Source organism: Malaclemys terrapin, chromosome 2 (genome assembly GCF_027887155.1).
Source record: "Malaclemys terrapin pileata isolate rMalTer1 chromosome 2, rMalTer1.hap1, whole genome shotgun sequence".
In the NCBI taxonomy this organism is placed as follows: domain Eukaryota; kingdom Metazoa; phylum Chordata; order Testudines; family Emydidae; genus Malaclemys; species Malaclemys terrapin.
Window position 1 is genome coordinate 172,711,299 of NC_071506.1, and position 22,720 is coordinate 172,734,018.

The 22,720-nt window shown below is 41.6% G+C and overlaps 1 protein-coding gene across 2 annotated transcripts in view; it reads right to left on the bottom strand.

Moving 5' to 3' along the window:
- Positions 1 to 22,720, bottom strand: part of STX17 (syntaxin 17) — a 99,225-nt gene that overhangs the window by 60,487 nt on the left and 16,018 nt on the right. Inside the window, exons 1-2 of one of the 2 annotated variants that reach the window (XM_054019709.1) lie at positions 19,569 to 19,674; positions 11,386 to 11,567 (exon numbers count right to left, since the gene is read on the bottom strand). In XM_054019709.1, coding sequence (XP_053875684.1) covers positions 11,386 to 11,508 — 123 coding nt within the window. In that variant the 5' untranslated portion in view covers positions 11,509 to 11,567; positions 19,569 to 19,674. Of the gene's footprint in view, positions 1 to 11,385; positions 11,568 to 19,568; positions 19,675 to 22,720 lie in introns of those variants that run through there. The other variant, XM_054019710.1, reaches the window with a different exon arrangement.

A 22,720-nucleotide genomic window follows, 5' to 3' on the forward strand; every position in this document is an offset into this window, starting at 1 on the left:
AACCAGAGACCTTGTATTAGTTCTCAACAACAAATAGACATAATAGAGTTCTGGTAATGTTACAGTATATTTCCATTAATGGACAGCAGAGAGATGACAGCAAGCAGTGAAGAACATAGGGGGGAGAGCTGTACCAGTCATGCCTGTTATGAAACAATAAGCTACCAGATGTTATTTTTATAAAGAGAATTACGTTCCCCTCAAGAGACTGTACATGCCATTTAATTTTAATACTTTAAAAGAGTTATAAACATGGGCCCCAATCCAAAAATGACAGTCACACGCACGGAGTCCCACAAACATGCAGCATTCTTTACCGGATTGGGGCCACAGCAATGATTCAAATGATAAATACCTCGGATATCAAAATCATCATACAAAGCTTTTCATCAGTTAAATAAATCAATCCCTGACTTTTTGTCAGTTCACAAAAAGCTACCACAGAGACAGACCACAAAAGCAAATCTCTTAACAAAAAATAATTTTACCAGCAAACAATACAAACTGGGATTCTTGGTATATACAATTAAAACATTAAATAATGTATTAAATGAAATAAGAAAATATAGGATCACGTATGAACATTTTTAGTCATTTAAATGACAGAGCAAAAAACAGCGTAGGTTTTAATAAAAAAAATACGAGTTGCCATTTTATGTAACATTAATTCTTTCAATCTCTTCATAAATCATACTTTCAATAGCATATTTTATCTACCCTCTTTTATTTGTGTTATTTTTAATTGCAGAGACCAGATCAACTTAAAATATTCCAAGGTCCTGAGTCTACTAACCATCATATAAGGAATCAGGAGTTACTTCTCAATTTAGAGAGTATGTTAGAGATAAAAGGTCCTTCATACTAAGATTTTGCATAGTATTAAGAAAAAAGAATAATAGTTTGAGGTCAATTAAATTAAGTCAGAAGGACAATTTTAAAAAAATGAGTATTAGGAACACCTGCCTAACTCGTTATGCCAATAAAATCATTGCAATTGTTCTTTAACAAAAATTACAGAAGGGACTGAACCAACACCCTAAATTTTGCAGTTTATGCCATCTAGTAAATAATGACAAAGCTGACCTACACTATATTTTCTAAAAAAAAAAACTATTTAACTGATTGTAACATAATGTAATTTGCCACATCAATTCAATATCATTAAACCATGAAAAAAAAAAAAACTGTTCTCCAAATGTACACGATCACAGAATTTCTTCAAAAAGCATTTATTGCTCCTTATAATTCCCATAAGAAATGCGGAGACATCTTGCTTTGCTTTACACATTAAGAGTGCTATTATACTGTACATTATACTATCTAAGATGCTAGTGGTGTCTCTAAAGGTACTTTGAAAGAACCCAGGTGGCTAATATGACCGGAGTAGTGAGCCTGACAGGGAGTGAAAGGATGTGGTCCCTGCATGTTGCCCTCTCCAGGTTACCCCTCTGCTCATCACATACTAGTCTATTCACAATGAGATCAATGTCAAGTTAGATCACAAACCTTAGCTAGAGAATATTGTCACCACCTCTTTCTTTGAAAGAAAGGAAGTCTAGTCTTTAGGGCTGTCGATTAATTGCAGTTGACTCACGCAATTAACTGAAAAAATTAATCATGATTAAAAAAATTGATCGTGATTAATTGCAGTTTTAATAGTATTGTTAAACAATAAAATACCAATTGAAATGTATTAAATATTTTGGATGTTTTTCCTACATTTTCCATTTATTGATTTCAATTACAACACAGAATACAAAGTGTACACTGCTCACTTTATATTATTATTTTTGATGACAAATATTTGCACTGTAAAAATGAACACAAGAAACAGTATTTTTCAAGTCACTTCATACAAGTACTGTAGTGCAATCTCTTTATTGTGAAAGTGCAACTTAAATATGTTGATTTTTTTTGTTACATAACTGCACTCAAAAACAAAACAATACAAAACTTTAGAGCCTATAAATCCACTCAGTCCTACTTCTCATTCAGCCAGTCACTAAGATAAACAAGTTTGCTTATATTTACGAGAGATAATGCTGCCTACTTCTTATTTACAGTGTCACCAGAAAGTGAGAACAGGCATTCGCATGGGGCATGTAGCCAGCATTGCAAGGTATTTACATGCCAGATATGCTAAACATTCCTATGCCCCTTCGTACTTCGGCCACCATTCCAGAGGACATGCTTCCATGCTGATGATGCTTGTTAAAAAAATAATGCATTAATTAAATTTGTGACTGAGAACTCTCCCATAAGGAGTTTTCTATGTCTCCGGCTCTATTTTATCCACACTCTGCTATATATTTCAAGTTATAGTAGTCTCAGATGATGACTCAGCACATGTTCATTTTAAGAGCACTTTAGTTGCAGATTTGACAAAATGCAAAGAAAGTACCAATGTGAGATTTCTAAAGATAGCAACAGCACTTGACCCAAGGTTTAAGAATCTGAAGTGCCTTCCAAAATCTGAGAGGAATGAGGTGTGGAGCTTGCTTTCAGAAGTCTTAAAAGAGCAACACTCCAATGCAGAAACTACAGAACCCAAACCACCAAAAAAGAAAATCAACCTTCTGCTGGTGGCATCTGACTCAGATGATGAAGATGAACATGCATCAGTCTGCTCTGCTTTGGATTGTTATCGAGCAAACCGGTCATCAGCATGGACGCATGTCCCCTGGAATGGCGGTTGAAGCATGAAGGGACATATGAATCTTTAGTGCATCTGGCATGTAAATATCTTGCAACACCAGCTACAACAGTGCCATGAAAACACCTGTTCTCACTTTCAGGTGACATTGTGAACAAGAAACAGGCAGCATTATCTCCTGCAAATGTAAACAAACTTGTTTATCTGAGGCTGGGTCTACACTACCCGCCTGAATTGGCAGGTAGAAATCGACCTCTCGGGGATCGATTTATCGCGTCCCGAATCGACGCTCTTACTCCACCAGCGGAGGTGGGAGTAAGCGCCGTTGACGGGAAGCCACAGAGGTCAATTTTGCCGCCGTCCCTACAGCGGGGTAAGTCAGCTGCGATATGTCAAATTCAGCTACGCTATTCGCGTAGCTGAATTTGCGTATCTTAAATCGACCCCCTCCTGTAGTGTAGATGTAGCCTGAGTGACTGGCTGAACAACAAATAGGACTGAGTAGCCTTGTAGGCTCTAAAGTTTTAAATAATAAAAAATAAAAAAAAAAATTAATGGAGATATCCTATCTCCTAGAACTGAAAGGGACCTTGAAAGGTCATCGAGTCCAGCCCCCTGCCTTCACTAGCAGGACCAAGTACTGATTTTGCCCCAGATCCCTACATGGCCCCCTCAAGGATTGAACTCACAGCCCTGGGTTTAGCAGGCCAATGCTCAAATCACTGAGCTATCCCTCCCCCAATTTTACACTGTTTTATTTTTTAATGCAGGTTTTTTTGTACATAATTCTACATTTGTAAGTGCAACTTTGATAAAAGAGATTGCATTACAGGACTTATATTAGGTGAACTGAAAAATACTATTTCTTTTGTTTTAAATAGTGAAAATATTTGTAATCAAATAAATATAAAGTGAGCACAGTACACTTTGTATTCTGAATTATAGTCGAAATCAATATATTTGAAAATGTAGAAAACATCCAAAAATATTTAAATAAATGGTATTCTATTATTCTTTAAACATACAATTAATCGTGATTAATCTTTTTATGAAAATTCCACCATAAGTTACTTGCTCAAGGTCACACAAAAAGTCCATGGCTGAAAGAGAACCCAGATCTCTCAGTTCCCTATCCTGTGCCCTTACCACAAGAACATGCTTCCTCTATATCAGGGGTTCCCAAACTTGGTTCGTGGCTTGTTCCGCGGCCACTGGGAGCTGCGAGTGGCCGTACCTGCGGACGCTCAGGTAAACCAAGTGTTTCATGGCCTGCCAGGGGCTTACCCGGTACAAGCCGCGAACCAAGTTTGGGAACCCCTGCTCTATATGTACACACAGCATATCATACTCTTCAACCTCTCCTAGTGGTCTCACAGCAGCTGTGCTGATCTACCTGAGACTATCACAAATTTTGATATTTGTAAGGGTGTTGTATGAAATATTCATACTGAAAGGTTCTGTGTGAAAAATTCATGTTAAATATTACATTCAAAACATGTTTTGGGGTAAGAGAGCTTCATATTCAGGCAGTGTGTTTTAGAAAATAATAGTGACCTTCAAGAAAGCCTGACAAAGAACAGAAAGATTGAGTGCTAATTTCTTGGGGAGTGCCCTCTCAAACTCCTATATTGGTTTAGATTCTCAGAACCCCTCATTATGAGGAGAATTCAAAATATTGTTTTATCATCTTTGAGAAGCAAGATTCTAACAGGTGGTCTCAAGGTCAAATTTCATTATACATTGATTTTATATTTTCTTCAAACAAGTGATTTAGTAGATTAATTGTCTGGATTATCTCTGGAACCTAAGGTTTAAATCAATATTCATGAAATGAGGTTAGCGACATTGGCTTCATCATAAGTAAATAATGTTGCTGCTTTAAGCAATTTGGCATAATTAATGATTTTTGCTTAAAAGTAACCGGCAAAATAAATAAGACGAGATTCTACAAAGTTATCTTTTTACCCCAAGGGGTGATGGGTTTATATGGTTAAAATGTAATTCAACAAGAAATATTTTATAGGAAACAGTTTAGTTGTTGGTACTGACAGCTTGCAAGACTGCTGGCGCTAAAATTTATTTCACAGTCAAAAATTATAAAGAGATATATACAAATTTTATGATTAAAGAGCTATTCCAGCTAATGTATTATTGTTCTGATTGTCTAGTGCAGTGGTGCCCAGCCTTATTACACAGGAGGGCCACATAAACCTAAGCACAACCTTGTGTGGGTGAAACAGATTCTACACATTTTAATACGATTTAAAGTCACCTGTATTGATTTATATTTTAAGTTCAGCGTGTTTCATATGTATTTAAATAGAAACAACCTATGTACAGTATTGCCAATTTACACACTTGGTGTAAACTAAAATGATGTAAACATGACAAAACGTTAATGAATCAGCCATTAGTATATTGTGTTGAAGCAGGCCGCAGGCCTTATGAAATGTTCTAGTGGACCGTGTATGGACCACAGGCCGTAGATTGGGTACCCCAGTCTAGAACATATGGGATTAGATTACAAATCCAGAAGGGCCATAATTGAAATCATATTAACTCATAACGCTTCAATCTACAGTAAGACCTTCTGAAAGTTTATAATTCTTCAAAGCCTTAGAAATCTTTTCTTAAATGGAAAGATCAAAGTTTAACATTCGAGTGTGGCTGTACATTGAAAAGCAAAACTGTAAAAATGACTCAGCACTTTTGAAAACCAGGTAACTTATTAACTTATTTAGGTGCCCAATTAGGGACTAACATTAGGCACACATACACACACACCCCCCTTTTTTTTTTTTTTTTTTTTTTTTTTTTTTAATGTTGGCCTCAATTTTGTATATATTGCTGTCAACGTTCAAGAGTTTTTCTATTCTTCCAGTGTTATTCAGAGTCCCCAAGATGTTTTCCACATATTTTTTGTACTTACAGTTTTGTTAAATTCATCACATCAGCAATTGCATTAAAATAACGAGTAACACATTTGATAATATCCAGTGCTTTTGACATTAAGTACTATATCCTGTTAGTTAAAGTTGCTGTATTCAGATCTCTGTAAATGCAGACTTGTCAAGTCTCACTCATTGGGTGCGGGACTCACTCATCAGCATGCTCTTTCACTCTCACACATTCCTAAGCTTATCACACTCATTTTGAGTAAATATATAAAGATTTAACATATTTTTACTCGGGCGCTACAGAAGACAACAATACATCCGGGGCCTCAAGCATGGGGCTTAGAGCTTCCAAGCTTGTATACTGTGGTAACCATGGAGACTTCAGGCCCACGAGAGAGAAGGCTATGCTGGGGGTGGGAGGGTGGGGTGAGAATACTTGACGGTCAAAAAAAAAAAAAAAAAGTTTGTCCATAAAACAAGCAGGACTTGTCCGAAAGTTTGCAGGTTCTGCAAAATACAGTTTAAAATTAAAATTAAACTGGACAAATTCATGTCCTTAGGGATCTTCAATCATCCAGGTTTTTGTTCCAACCAGCAAATAATTGTTTTTATTAAAATCCACTAGTTTGCACAGAATATAGAATTCTCACGTGCCCTAGACTTCAAGTATGAATTAGGACATTTACGTGTTTCGTGTGCAATATTAAGCACTGTACGTTTTAAAACAAACTATTAAATGCTGGTTGGATTAAAAATCTGGACTACCAGATGTCGCCACGGACCAAAGGTGAGAGTCCCTATCTTAAGCAATGACCTAACGCACCACATGGAAAGTCTCATTCTTTGGGGCTGTAAATCTCACTGTTAAGGACAGCCAATCCTTGGCATCTATGTAAATGAGAACGACCCAATGTCATGAATAAAGATACTGTAAAAACCTTCTCCTTGTTTTTTTACATTAGAAACTTTTGGCTTTGTCTACATTACAGAATTTTAGCAAGTTCAACAGTCAAGACACTGGAAAGTCACCAGATCCTTGTCTAGATAGCTTTAACAGATGCTAATACCTGTGGTGATTTTTTGCAAAACTTCCCAAGTGTACAAACAGCCTTAGGTGACTGACGAACTAGTGAAATGAAGACATCTCAAAACTAGAGAATGAAAGCTGAGCAACTGAGAGGGGAAGGGATGTTTAGTCAGTGTTTACAACTCTGCTTTGTTTTGTTTATGTTAAGAAGGAAGAGAGTTTTCTAAGACTTTGTTTGGGCTAGGGAGTTTGCCTCGGGCCTATCAAGCAGAATTTATGTAATTCAATCATTTCAGAAGGTTCACTTTCTAGGATTGTTACGTTTTATGGTCTGATAATTAATAAGACCTAAACAAAACAAAACTCCCAAATTTCAGCTATGGTCTGTGTACAGTACATGAAGCTGGTCAACCAATAATGTTCTGAAAACAGGAAGACAAACTTGTTCCAAATATTGCTACAAGTTCTTGCTTGTAGTATAAGAAACTAAGGTGATGTAGCTGGAATAAAAGGTATAGTCAATACCTGAAAAATAAGATTTGTGTTAAAAACTGGTTTAAAGAATTTTCTCTTCTGTAGTCACATTTAATTGCATCATTTAATAGTTTGCACACTACTGTTCTCTATCTAAAAAACAGTAAGATACTTTTTCAAAATGCATGAGATTTTGCAATTAAAAACTTAAATTACGCTCTAACCAGAGATAAAGTAGAATGTTTCTACTATGTGGTCACAGAAGCCTGTCACAGAAACAATGTGCAATTGTACTGTTTGTAATTAAGCTGTTGCTAAGCATGAGTTTCCCAGACAATGATCTTGGACAGAATGCTGGTCGTAGCTGCCTGCTTCGTATACAATAAAAGTTAAATCAGCACTGACCTACAGACTCATTTCATCTTAGAGGATATATTTTCTATGCATGTTTTCACCAATCACAGAAAAATAGCTTTTAAAAATATTCATGTGTGAAAGAACCAGGATAGGGAGAAAGAGGAAGGGGGGAAAAACTGAAAGAGACTGAAAATAATTGGTAAAAGCCCATCAATGTCTAATTTCACTCAATGGGCATAAATACTAAGTGTTCAATATATTGAACAATCTATAGGCAGGGAAATATCATTCTCAATCAACCAGGTAGTGAAGCAATCTAACCATATTAATAAATTAAACTACCTCATTCCTTCAGGAACTTTACAAACACATTTTGGAGGTATCATTAACAAAGGGAGACACCCGAAGGAAGTGTGTAGTTCTGGCTATTAAGTCTCTAAATAGTGGAAAGTCCAAGTGGCTTCCCTAATAATGCTACAATGAACGGCTCTCAATTTACAGTGTGCGTTTCAAGATTCTAGGAAACATATAGCCTTGTAGTAGTAGGGATAATTTTCTCTTATCCCTAAAGAAAGCAAACTCCATGGGTGAATATACTGGTTCTCATCAGTTTGTAGGGCTTAAACCTGAATATAAAGCTTTGTGCTAAGTGCTTGGCCATTTGTCTGAAGCCTGTTATAAAGATGTTTATAAACCATAAACATCTTTATAACAGGTTTTTCCAGCACTGACATGGTATGGACAATATCTATAGGTTGACACTTTGTTCTATACAGCTTTGTGAAGTAATACTTTCATAGCATCTAAGAAAATACAGAAAGCATATAAAAGACCAGTGAAAACTTTTTAAGCTGTATTTTAACCTTAGACTAATACCTAATACAGAGGTGGGCAAACTACGTCCGGAGTCGTTTTAAGCCGACCCGCAAGCTCCCGATGGGGAGCTGGGTCAGGGCCACAACACGCCTAGGAGCCGGAGAAGGGACATGCCACTGCTTCTGGGAGCCACTTAAGGTAAGCACTGCTCACAGCCTGCACCCCTGAGCCCCTCCCATGCCCCAAATCCCTGCCCCAGCCCTGATCCCCCTCCCGCTCTCCAAACCCCTTGATTCCAGCACGGAGCACCCTCCTGCACCCCAAATCTCTCATCCACAGCCCCACCCCAGAGCCCACACCCCCAGCCAGAACCTGCACCCCTTCCCACACCCCTGCCCCAGCCCTAATCCCCCTCCAAACCCCTTGGGCCCAGCCCAGAGCCCACACCCCCAGCCAGAGCCCTCACCACCTCCTGCACCCCAACCCCAATTTTGTGAGCATTCATGGCCCACCATACAATTTCTATTCCCTGATGTGGCCCTCAGGCCAAAAAATTTGCCCACATCTGACCTAATATGTAAGCCACAAATATTTAATTCTGCTTAAGTCTATTAGCAAGAGAAAGGGCATGGTGAAACTTAAGCCTTAGTTCTGCATTACTCTATTCATTAAGTGGTCTGCCCACCCTTAGCTTTTATTACAAGATAGTCTCTTGTATCTATGTATTTCTTTCAAATGGGAGGCAATGTTTTTTTAGTTTGTTTTGATGTGTGTTGGATGGTTGTTCTATTGAAAAAAATCCCATTCTAAACTTCCTTCCAGCGGAAACAGTTATGTCAATATTCATTCACATACGGCACTATCCATTATGCCATCACTGAAACACAGCTCACCAACAGCTTTAGAAGAGTTACAGCACCTCCTGTAACCTCCAAAATTAACAATGGACACCAGATATTCCTTTTTTAGGGCTTCTCCTTTCCTCCGTTTTATTTATTATACAGGGAGCTGGTAGCACCACATAAGTTAAGGTTGCCCAAAACTTCCCATTACAAGACTCTATTTTCAATTCTGTATAACTTTGCCAGATTAACTGTTGAGACTGAAATTTTCCAGGTCTTTCAATGGGTCATGTTGGTTAATGCTCCATAGGCCCACAAATTTTTCTTCCAAAATCTTTATCCTTTCCCAAGCTGATTAAACAAATGTATGCCCCAATTCTACAAAGGTTAGCAAACATTAGGGTTACCATATTTCAGCAAGCAAAAAAGAGGAAGGGAGGAGCCCCGCCCCTGTCCTGCCCTAGCCCCGCCCCTGCCCCACCCACTTCCCACCCCCCTCAGAATCCCCAACCCTCCCCCCCCGCTCCTTGTCCCCTGACTGCCCCCTCCTGGGACCCCTGCCCCTAACTGCCCCCCAGGACTTTACCCCCTACCTAAGCCTCCCTGTTACTTATCCCCTAACTGCCCCCTCCTAAGACCCCCCCCCCAAATGCCCCCCAGGACCCTACCCCCTACCTGTACCCTGACTGCCCAAAACCTTATCCACACCCCCAGAAAGCCCCCCCCGAACTCCCGACCCCCCCCCCGTCTCTTGACTGCCCCCTCCACAACCTCCCTGCCCCTTCTCCGACCCCCTGGCCCTCTTGTTGTTGGCCTTTCTTCACCTAACATCTTGGTGAACTTGCTCAGGAACTGCCTGAGCCGCTGGGCAGCAGTGGGGGAGGAGCTCCAGACTGCCGGAGCTGATCTGCAAATGCAGGGAGGGAGTGAGTGAGCTCTGCTGCAGGGGAAGGAGGGACTCTCTCTCGCTGTCGGAGCCCCATGTAAGTGGCACCATCCGGCTGCCCTGTTAGCCGCGCGTGCTCTGCATGGGTGGGGGGGGGAAGTCCGGACATTAACAAATTCCCCCCGGACACTATTTTTAGTTCAAAAATCCGGACATGTCCGGGGGAATCCGGACGAATGGTAACCCTACAAACATACTTAACATTATATACCAAGAGCAGCTATAGTGAAGTTAATAGGGCTACTCATTATGCATAAAGTTAAGCATGTGTATAAATCTTTGTAGGATTGAGGGCCTTGGTTTGCATTGCTTTGTGATCTGGTGTCAGATATAATTTCTTCCATTAAACACACTCTTTTTCCATCTTTCCACCGTTTCTGAATGAATGTCATCAATATTATGTTCCTTACACTCCTTACTTCACAATTCATACATCATCTGTTTTTCTCCACCCATTTCAATATTAACTGCATCACTTAAGTAACTCTCCTACAGAATTACTTTAAAAACAGAGTCTCTTATGGTAGTTCCCAGAATACACTCAGGTATTTAAACTATCGGTTTATTTTTCTCAAAGCTTTAAAAGAGCAATATTCAACTGTGTTCAAGTGGTTTTCCAGTTCAACAATCATATGCCAATATTCCCAATCGAAAACATACAATCAGGTATTAAGATTCAGATACAATTTTCAATACCCAATCATTAACGATTTTTCTATTTGCTTTAAGGAACATTAAATAATACACCTCTACCCTGACAGAACGCTGTCCTCAGGAGCCAAAAAATCTTACCACATTATAGGTGAAACCACATTATATCGAACTTGCTTTGATCCGCCAGAGTGCGCAGCCCCGCCCCTCTGGAGCACTGCTTTACCGCGTTGTATCCGAATTTGGGTTATATCGGGTCACATTATATCAGGGTAGAGGTCTAGTTATTTCTCCCACCTCATTTTAATTACTAATAACCTAATATTAGGACAAATCCCGAGTTCCTTACACAGTTTTTACTTGTAACAATCTTCCACTGAAGCAAAGAAGAGTTTTGCCTAAATAAGGATTGAGTTAAAATTAAGGACCTCAGGATTTGACCTGTTCTATGAGAAATAGGACAACACACATTAACACAAAACAGAAGTTTTTCTAAATGTGTGGGTTTATCCATTGCTAGGCAAACCTTCTATGACTAATGTGTTTGCAGAATAGATGAATAAAAGAACCACTAAACTACACTGTCAAATAAACAACAGCGACATTTTTTGTCAAAGCATCTCATCTTATAGTCTACATTTGGCTGAAATCAGTATAATTTTTTTAAGTGTAACTACATCTGTACATTAATAAGAGCTATAATAGTAAGAGGAAAAACTAACCTTCTTAATATTAATTTGGTGCTTTCTCAACCTTTCGAGATCCGTTGGAATTGCCACTTTAATGAATTTTTGGATGGCGGGTTCAAGACGACGAATATTCACTTTTTCTTCGTCTTCAGACATTCTAAAAATATCTATCAAGTCAGAACTTGACCAATAAGACTTTACTCATCTAGAAACCCCTAAAAAGAAAAAGATATTTGAATTTAAGCAAGATTTATTAATATTACTTGCTCTGATTACAGTTTAACTATATTAACCTTTTAAAAACAAAAAAGGTGTTAGTATTTCACATAATGCCCCTCATCCAAAAAAACGTAATTGTTACGAATTAATCATTCAAAACCTGGATGATTCATTAGCTGAAATTAATGCCAGTCCTCAAAAACAAATTAAGAACTTTATTCTTGGGGAATATTTTCAATGGACAATGTTTTTAATATGACAACAAAACAGCTAAATAATTAAGGCATATGTTTAAGTACTTTGATGAATAGGGACGCTCTTACGAACCTACTAAAGTTGAAATGGTGATTAAGTGCTTTGCAGACTCAGAACCCAAACTTTACAATTTTAAATTCTCTAAGCTTTGTACATATTTGTAAAATTTAAGATATGCTGGAAAAGACACCAAACGAAATTGAGGGTGAAAGTTCACTCTCACAAAAAAAATAATAATAATAATCAGGAAATCCTGAGTGAAGGTTCCCACAGCAAATGGACTCTACCTTCTTGCAAAAATGATGAAAGCCCCAATTCTACAAAGACTAAGCATATTATTTAAGTTTTTACAGAATGCCGGGTTAAGTAACCTGACTCTGCATCTTTGTTTAAACTGTACTTTGGGGGCTTTTTCTTTTCCCTTAGATGAAGATATGTAGAATTTTATACTGCTGCATATAAACGCACACTTGTGCACAAACATACACCCTAATGAAAAAAATTCCATCATACTGTGTATGCACAAGGGACAAGAAAAACTTAATGTGAGAGTTTGAAAATCAAAATGTCCCTTTATTTATGCAGCATTAGCACTGTATTAATACGATTTATTGAAACATGATTTTCTTTTATTTACTTTCCTTAATAACAGAATAACAGACTCTTAAAACTTACCATATAGTAAAAATTAACTGAAGTCTACTGCATAGGCTGTATTTGAATAAATTAGATTGTAATTAAGCTAAGCTAACAACATTGTTGTGTCTAATTGTTATTGTTATTTAGGATACACTCAGGGTCAGGTCAACAGTTCAGGTAAATTATGTGGGGCCACTGTGACAGCAGAGCTAACCTACCTCTCCAGTTTATGTTAATTTACTCCTGGGGGAATTCTGCATCACTGCGCATGTGCAGAATTTACATCCCCTGCAGATGTATTGATTCCCTGCAGAAAAATGACTTTCTGATAGGGAAGCCACAAGAGCGGTCATGCATCCCTTCCCAGCAGTATGTTTCGGGGGCCCAGGGCAGCCGGCAGAGAGGTAAATCACTGTTGGACAGGAGGCAGGAGTGGGGAAGACCCTTCTGGTGGCTCCTACCTTGCGCCGGGCTCAGCTGCTAGTCTCCGCTGGGCTGAGGAGGACAGGACTTCCTCTTCCCTTGCATGGCATCCGGGGTTGGATCAGAGCCACCCCCAGATTTCTCTCCTGGCTGAAGGAAGCTGTGCAAACTTCGCTTCCCCCGCCCCGTGCTTACTGCGCCCATCACGCCTCAGCTGCAGGGGGAAGGATCCTTATACAGGGAGCTGCTACCCCATCCACCCAAAATCTGTGCATCCAGACCCCCTTATACCCAGACCCTCCCACCAAGCCTCACCACCCCGCACCCAGATCCCCACTCCACCGAGCCCCAATCAGCTGTATCTGGACCCCCCACTGAGCCCCCCACACTCCCCTGCTGAGCTCTATCTCCCCACACCCAGACCCTCCCCACCCCCGCTGAGCCCCAACCACCTTCATCTGGATCCCCTGCAGAGTCCCATTACTGTTGCACCCAGAACCCCCCAACAAGCCCCTGTGCATCCTGATCTCTCCCCCCACTCCGCACCCAGATTGCGCCACAGAGAACCCTCTCAACCCATACCGGGATCCCCTCACATTTGGATCCTGCCTTGCTGAGCCTACCTGCCCACACCTGACGCACCTGGCACAGAGGGGCAGGGCCCTGGGATGTTTCTGGGGCAGGTCCAGTCTTTGCACTGTGTCAGTGTTGGGTGCAGCCTCATCGCTGAGTCCATGCCCCAGGGGGAGCTGCACAGTGATCTCCCACCTCTGTGCAACCAGTGGCCTGTGCTCCCCAATACCATGCTGGAGCCTCCACATTTATTTGACAAATAAAATTTGCAGAATTTTAAAATATTGTGGACAGAATTTTTATTTTTTGTTGGCACAGAATGCCCTCAGGAGTAACTGTGAATGCAGCAATTGTATTGGTTTCAGTAAGTGAGTGGTATGAGGGAGATTAGACACACCATCATTTCTTAACAGCAAATTAGTTCTCCAAATTCTCACTCACTGCTCCTTAAAGGTTCCACGGGTTCATGCTAGCTTAAATAAGTGTTATAAGGCCCCTCATGGCACTGCTGTCTTGTCTCCACTGCACACGGAGACAGTACTGTTAGGGGGAATTGAGACAGGAGTACAAAGAGAGCCCTTAAAATGCAGATACTCTCTCTCCTAGCCCCTCCTTCATGTAGGGTCTGCTCCAAAGCATACTGAAATCAACAGAAGTCCTTTCCTTAGACTTCTCTGGGCTTTGGATCAGCCCCTTAATATCAGTCTCACTAACACAGCCCTCTAAACCAGTATTTCTCAAACTGGGGTTCCCACTTGTGTAGGGAAAGCCGCTGGTGGGCCGCGCCAGTTTGTTTACTTGCCCCATCCACAGGTCTCGCTGATCGCGGCTCCCACTGGACCTGCGGACGGGGCAGGTAAACAAACTGGCCCGACCCACCAGGGGCTTTCCCTACACAAGTGGCAACCCCAGTTTGAGAAACACTGCTCTAAACCAACAAGTCAATTGCAAATTAAGAACCAGACTAATCAATGAACATTAGCTGCTATGGACTGCTCTGGTGATGCAAAGTCATTGTAAGCCCAGCAAAATGGGTTGTGTGTTCTGTCTGGTTCACCAGTGACTCTGTCCTTAAAAAGCTTTTTTTAAAAATATCTAAGGTTAATACCACATATCTTCAAATCATTAGAAATATCACATGGCAGCATTCTTTTTAGGTTTCCCACAGCTCCCATTGGCCAGGAACGGTAAATCATGGCCACCGAGAGCTGCTAGTGGCTGTACCTGCGGACACTCACGTAAACAAAACAAAAAAAATTGAGGAGTACTTGTGGCACCTTGGAGACTAACAAATTTATTTAAGCATAAGCTTTCGTGGGCTAAAACCTACTTCATCGGATGCAGGCAATATGCTTAAATAAATTTGTTAGTCTCTAAGGTGCCACAAGGACTCCTCATGCTGGTACAAATTAACACGGCTACCACTCTGAAACCTGTCATCAGGTAAACAAAGTGTCTTGCGGGGTTTACCCTGAACAAGCCGTGAACCAAATTTGGTTCTAGACCATTCCTGACAGGTGTTTGTCTAACCTGTTCTTAAAAATCTCCAATGATGGAGATTCCACAAACAATTTATTCCAGTGCTTAACCACCCTCACAGTTAGGAACTTTTTCCTAATGTCCCACATAAACCTTCCTTGCTGTAATTTAAGCCCACTGCTTCTTGTCCTATCCTGAGAGGTTAAGAAAAACAATTTTTCTTCCTCCTCCTTGTAACAACCTTTTACGTACCTGAAAACTGTTATGTCCCCCCTTGGTCTCCTCTTTTCCAGACTAAACAAACCCAATTTTTTCAATCTTTCCTCACAGGTCATGTTTTCTAGATCTTTAAGAATTTTTGTCAGTCTTCTCTGGACTCTCTTCAATTTGTCCTCATCCTTCCTGAAATGTGTCACACAGAACTGGGCACAATACTCCAGTTGAGGCATAATCAGTGCAGAGTAGAGCAGAATTACTTCCCGTGTCTTGCTTACAACACTTCTGCTAATACATCCCAGAATGATGTTAGCTTTTTTTGCAACCGTGTTACATTGCTGACTCATGTTTAGCTTGTGGTCCACTATGAGCCGCAGATCCCTTTCCGCAGTACTCCTTTCTAGGCAGTCATTTCCCATTTTGTATGTGTACAACTGATTGTTCCTTCCTAAATGAAGTACTTTCCATTTGTTCTTATTGAATGTCATCCTATTTACTTCAGACCATTTCTCTAGTTTGTCCAGATCATTTTGAATTTTAATCCTATCCTCCTAAGCACTTGCAACCCCTCCCAGTTTGGTATCGTCCGCAAACTTTATAAGTGTACTCTCTATGCCATTATCTAAATCACTGATGAAGATATTGTACAGAACAGGACCCAGAACTGATCCCCGCGGGACCCCACTTGTTATGTCCTTCCAGCATGATTGTGATCCACTGATAACTACTCTCTGGGACTGATTTTCCAACCAGTTTTGCACCCACCTTACAGTAGCTCCATCTAGGTTGCATTTCCCTACTTTGTCATGACTCAATGCACTCTCCCACTAGCTATTTACTAACTGCACCAGTTTTAATTCACATTTTTAAAGATGTGTTTGTAACACAGAATTAAAAAAACCAAAACATACTTACAAGTATAGTACTGTTTAACTGACATATAAAAACAATAGAAATATGTATATTAGGTTTCCACTGTTTTTTAATATTTACATAATCTCTGTAAATGCCAGATTAAATTCCAAGAGAAAAAGGCTATTTTTGGAGGCAAAGTTTATTGATCAGTTAGTAGCAGTATTAGAGAGAGTAGTCAAATCAGATGCAACTTGAAGACCCTGTCTGTTCCTAGTGAGTTAGAAAGGGACCAATTTCTGAAATCTAGCTCTGATGATAACTTGACCTGAAATCTGGAAAATATGTTCCATGCCTCAGAGATTTAGTCACATATGAACTCACAGGTTTATACTTTTTAAAATATATTCAAATTTGTTTGTCGTGCATACGGAATTGGGATTTGATCATGAGTATCTAAGAAAATGTGTCTTCTTATGATAAGGATTCTTAGAAGTCAGTTGGACTACATAAGTTTATTATATTTAATGTTATATAAGAATCTTTATGACTAAGAGCCTGTATACAATATCATCCACACAAATGTAAATATTTTTAATGGTCTGAGGGCCTGAACTGCAAAGAGGAAGGTCAGCTAGTTACTCCCAAAGAGAGTCTTAGTAAAGTCAAACTTGGTCATAACCTTTTTCGAGATCAACCTATGAATAGGTAAGTAGTTTATTTTTTCCCTTATTTTTCCTTCTCATGTTTTTTCTCATTTCTTGAAACAGGAGATAAATGATGATTTAGATATATATACTAGACATTAACAGAGTTCATTTGCCCATTTTCTCTCACTGAAAAATATTAATTGAAACAAGACTGAAATATCATTAGCCAGTTAATCTGCATTAAAATAAAATATACATTGCTTCCAGTGGTCACTGGCATAAATGTTATCATTAGCATCAAGCAACAATTATCTGAGAGCTTTTAGAAAAAAAATGCAAGACATATTGTGTCCATCTTCCACTTCACAGGTGGACTGTCAATGTTTCCCATTCATTTGAGTAATGCCTTTACTGAAACTTTATTGTTCTGGAACTTCACATATGAAGAATACAGAACATAGTATGTTATTAATTAATAAGTTTGTTCAGCAGATAATTGAAGTTTACTGTATGATTAGACTTAAGGTAGTACTATATAAGACATAGCACAGGTGACAAATTTGTAAGGTTGAAACTGTCAGATTAAAAACAACATTTTTAGAAGTCATTTTAACTTATTGTTGTTACTGAAAATAAAACAGAGGTATGTTTTCAAATCAAGTGCATCTTCCGCTAAGCTACAGTCTCTTCAGAGAACTCTCTCAGCTCCTATTGATTAGGAGGGAGGGATAGCTCAGTGGTTTGAGCATTGGCCTGCTAAACCTACGGTTGTAAATTCAATCCTTGAGGGGGCCATTTAGGGATCAGGGGCAAAAATCTGTTTAGTGATTGGGCTTGCTTTGAGCAGGGGGTTGGACTAGATGACCTCCTGAGGTCCCTTCTAACCCTGATATTCTATGACACATGGTGGAAGTTGAGGGCACTAGGAATTTTACAGGATTGGACTCCAATTTTGCCAATGTTTGTACCTGTTAATTCTATTCTAAACTTTGTAAAAATTGAGGCAGTTTATCTGTAATGTACATTTTGGTGATTGCTATTAATATGCACCTGCAAAGTTTCATACTCATGTACTTCTGCAGAAGTCTATTAGGACTCCTTTCCACTCATATACTGAAGTTACAATGTGTAATAAACTTGAAGAGCTGTGTATACAGTACTGTTTTCATGTTGTACATTCACACGTATCTCTTATCAACTGTATTATGTAACCAAGTAAATGAGTATAAATGTATGTACTTACTATTTTTATTTAGTTTTATAGGGCCATATTTTTGAAGCGGCCTCAAACTATATTTCTATATCTGCATCAACAATCAAATTAAAATACTGTTTACATGTTACTAATAGTGTTGCTATACAGCAATGCTATAATACAACCCATGTCACACAACAGGGATCTTCCTCAGAGAGGTATAGGTCCAAAAATTTTAACCACAAGGTGTCCACATTACAACTTCAAACTGAGCGTGTAACCAGTTAGTGGCATGAAGGGCTCTAAACATGGGGGTCATATTCTCTGCTGGCATAACTCCATTCAGCTACGTCAGCAAAGAAGTTGACCAGCGGTAGGATGACCAGATGCCCCGATTTTATAGGGACAGTCCTGATTTTTGGGTCTTTTTCTTATATAAGCTCCTATTACCCCCCACACCCATCCAGATTTTTCACATTTACTGTCTGGTCACCCTAACCAGCGGTTTGTGTCCACGTACCACATGGTTAAAACATAGTAAGTGTGACAGCTAACAGTGTTTCAACCCTTACAAAAAGAAGAACAGGAGTACTTGTGGCACCTTAGAGACTAACAAATTTATTAGAGCATAAGCTGTAGTGGACTACAGCCCACTTCTTCGGATGCATATAGAAGAAGAAGTGGGCTGTAGTCCACGAAAGCTTATGCTCTAATAAATTTGTTAGTCTCTAAGGTGCCACAAGTACTCCTGTTCTTCTTTTTGCGGATACAGACTAACACGGCTGCTACTCTGAAACCTGTCAACCCTTACAGAGTGATATCTTCTTGTAACCCAGCATTTCAAAAGTGGGGGCACTGGGCACTACCCTGAGGGGCACAGGCAATAAATGAAGAGGTGAAGGCCTTTAACACCACATGCCAAGGCTCTGAAGGGACACAATTGGTTTCATTTTCCTGAAGTGAGGCTCAGCTTCTAGACTTGAGGAAGCACTGCTGTAATCCACTCATTGCACTGGGCGGGACTCCCAACTATTTCTTTGGAAGTACATTCGGAGGTCCTTCAGCTCAACTCTCTGGGGGACAGCACAGCTCAGACCACATTGCTCCTTGGCTGCTGCTGTGTGTCCCCCAAGCAATATTCGCTGCTGAGGACCTATGGACTTTCCCAGACTACAGCGATACAGACATGGGTACGTGGCACGGCAGAGGCGGATATCCCGATACGGGTGTGATGTTGGAAATATTGCAGGGCAGACACAAACTGAACTGTCTGACTGATACCCAACTCGGATTACTGTACCTCTAACTCCTCACAACAATCACTGTTGTGGTGCCGTGCGGCCAAGCTGCAGAGACCCAGGCGAGGACATGCCCTGCACAGGGGGATAAGTCACCACTCCAAAAGCCTCCAGCCCCAAGTCCCTGCTACACAGGAGCCACTGGGGCAGACACGTACTGCAGCAGCCCACAGCTCTGAGACTAGGAAGGGGAGGCGGAGAAACATGTCCCTCCCCCCCACACCCCCGCGCCGCCCCCCGCCGTTCCTGGGGTCGGTCGCTCCCCGGCGCTGGGGGGCGCGTCCAGTGCCCCCAATCGGAGCCTCACACGCAGCCCGGGCCCGCAGACGCCGCGGGATCGGGCCGCCCGGGGCAGAAACGAAACCGAAACCGTGGCCGGGGGGACTGGGAGGGGAGACACCGATCTGCCGCTCTCACCTCACAGCCGGGCAGGAGGCGCTGCCGCTGGGACCCGAGCTGGGGGCAGCCCGGGGAGGGGCCGGAACAGGCGCTGCGGGAAGGAACGAAGCGGCGGCGGGACTGAGAGAGCGACGAGCGCCCGCCCCCGGCCCGGCCCCACCACGTGCCGGGTGTTTCCCTAAGCCAGGAGCGCCCAGCACGTCTTCCCCGCCGGACACCGACCGCCCGGCCTGCTTCCCGCGGCGCGCCACGGCACCTGCACACACAGAGCGGCACTGCCCAGGCTGCCGCCCCCGGCCTGCAGCGCCCAGCCCCTAGTCTCCCTGCTAGGCGTCACTTTGCTGCCTGTACTTGGGAGAGGCTGGGCCCAATTCAATTGTTATAATCTCGCCTCCTCCTAGCGTGGATTACAGGTCAGCATTTTTTCTAGTTAAAATGTGCACAATTGTGCAAGATTATGGGGTTTAAACTTTTTATTGATCTATATTTTCACAGTTGCAGGGAAACTATGTGGGGAGGGATTAGACAGTGGTGGTTTAATAACCGTAGATTTGAGATTCAAAAAGTTACTTGTATAACCCTCAAAATGCAAATCGTCAACCCCACATGTGTCAAAATATACACAGTAAACATCTTTAAAACAAACTCACTCTATAAAGTCCCCAAACAGTGTTTTTCTTACTTTGCCTAGTTGTATATTGCAGTTATCAAGAGAAATATTTGTAAGCAATTCCCTGCTAAAATGTTACTGCTGCAAGACTTGCTGCTGTTGCTGGGCAGCAGTCTGCTGCTGAAGTTGGTCCCTAACCCCTTCAATAGTTTGTCCAAGTGCATCTTTCTGTCACTCCCATTCTTTTCTAGGTTGCTCACATTCCCCCCACTTTGTAGTGAGCTTCGCTTGGTGGGGCAGTAGGCCTAGGGGTCAGGCTGCAGCCAGACAGTCTGAGTCTTGGGATGACTCTGCCAGGCAGTCAAGTCACATTTTGTTGTCCCAACTGGAGTCTGATAGGATCTCTCAGGCAGCCAGGGCAGGAGTAAAGAGTAGGCGGACCCAGGCCTTCTCTCTCTCCACTGAGTCCTAGCCCAGGGCCCCTGGGGAGAAAGGGTGGCTCAGTCCCTTCTGACTGCCACTCCAGATCAGACTCCCCTGGACCACTTCCTACCTTCCCTATGTTCCCTTCAGTTTGAGCCTAGCCACATCTTTCTGCTTGCACAACCTCAGTAGTTCAGAGCCTCAGCTGAGGGATAGTGGGGGGCTTCCCAGGTCACTCTCAGAGTGTAGTTGTTCCTCCATGTAGGGTAGCTACTCAGGCGTTCCCAGAATACCAGACAGTCTGGAGCATCTGGGAATGGCATGGGCCTGCCTCCACTTCTGCTGGTGTGTGCCCTCACATGCATGGTGTGTGCAAGGTCATGCTACACAAGCGATGCCATTTTTCAGAGTGCACCCTTTCCCCATCTCTGTATCCTTGATTCATGTCTTCCTCTGCCTCCAGCCAATGGCTCTCCCACACTGCACACCCAGCTGCTGTGCAGGTGTCACACACCCATCACCTATTGGCCACTGCTGTCATCAGGTATCACCCCTGATATCCTCCCAAGTTCCATCCTGCCTCACAGCCATTGGCCACAGCGGTTGCTAACCACTGCCCCCTCCCTAGTTCCATTGGTCAATGTTTCTTCTCCACCTGTTTCTTTGAAAGACCCCATTGGCCCAGATGTCTTCTTTGGTGACCATGACTGTTCTCCTGGGCAAGTTTCTGTGCTATTACCTGTCAATCACAGCTGTTGCCTGCCATTATCAGAGAGGGATAGCTCAGTGGTTTGAGCATTGGCCTGCTAAACCTAGGGTTGTGAGTTCAATCGTTGACGGGGCCATTTAGGGATCTGGAGCAAAAATCTGTCTGGGGATTGGGCCTGCTTTGAGCAGGGATTGGACTAGATGACCTCCTGAGGTCCCTTCCAACCCTGATATTCTATGATTGGGTGACACTGGAGATGTGGGCTGAACAGCTGGAAGTGACCTTGCATGCTCTTCAAAATGGCATCATCCAGTAGATGCAGATACTAAACCATATCTGGTTTAGTCTCAGTACTGGATGAGGGACAAACCCTAGGAAAGTAGGATTGTCCAGTTTAATACTGGACAAGTGGCCTATCTGCTGCTAAGGAAGGGAGGCAGGAGTAGACCCCAGCCTCCTGGCTGAGTCTTACTCTCAGTTACAATCCTTTCCCTGTAGAGTGCTGTAACTCAGTGGCTACAGCCTGTATGCCTTCTTGCAGCCAGTCTCTCCTTCACTCTTCCCCATGCCTGACTACCAGATCTCCCTTTTAAGCAGGTCCTCTATAGGGAGCATGCCCAGGAGCTGCTGAGAGGCAGGGCCTTCTTGGCCTAATACTGCTCCACCACTCCTTTAACTTTTTTGCAGGGTCTAAAAAATAGGCTTCTGTATAAAAAGAAGAGCTCTTGTTTAAACTACTTTTGAATTTATTAATAGCTAGATTAGAAACCTTCAATCATTTTTATATTAGCCTTTGGTAAACTGGCTCTATTGGGTTCCACTCCTTAGGAGTGAGAAACTACATCAGAAATCGACCACCAGTGGTGCTATCATCCTTGGCAGCGCTCATTCCTGATGAGCATTTCTGGTTCTGCTTCCTCTGTGTGGTTGAAGAGCTGTTTAACAACTGTCACTAAGTATATTGGGAGTAGAAGCTCTGCTAGAAGAAAACAGAAGAGTTCTTCAAGTGAGAAAAATTAAAGCTTCCATTTCTAAAAATAAGAGATTCCAATTCCTGCATCAACTTAAGAGGTTTTCTGAAGTGAACTCCTTGGCACCAAAATTAATTATGCTTAAAAGTATCCCCTAACTCATGCAAAGAACAATATAGTTAGGCTGGTCTAACTGACAAATTAGAAGATGGAGTACTGGTGCGGGACAGTTATAAACCACCAACTAGTGGGGGACAGGAGAACAAGATGAGCTGCTCTTAAACATCTATCTATAATGTTTAGAAAGAAAATTGTGTTATGATGGAAGATTTCAATCTTGAGGGCATACACTGGAGATATCTTGACACTAGGGAAACATCTTTGAAGTTTCAGAAAATCATAAATAACTTTCCAACAAAAAAGAATGGAAACCATCTTGGGGTAATTCTATCTTAGA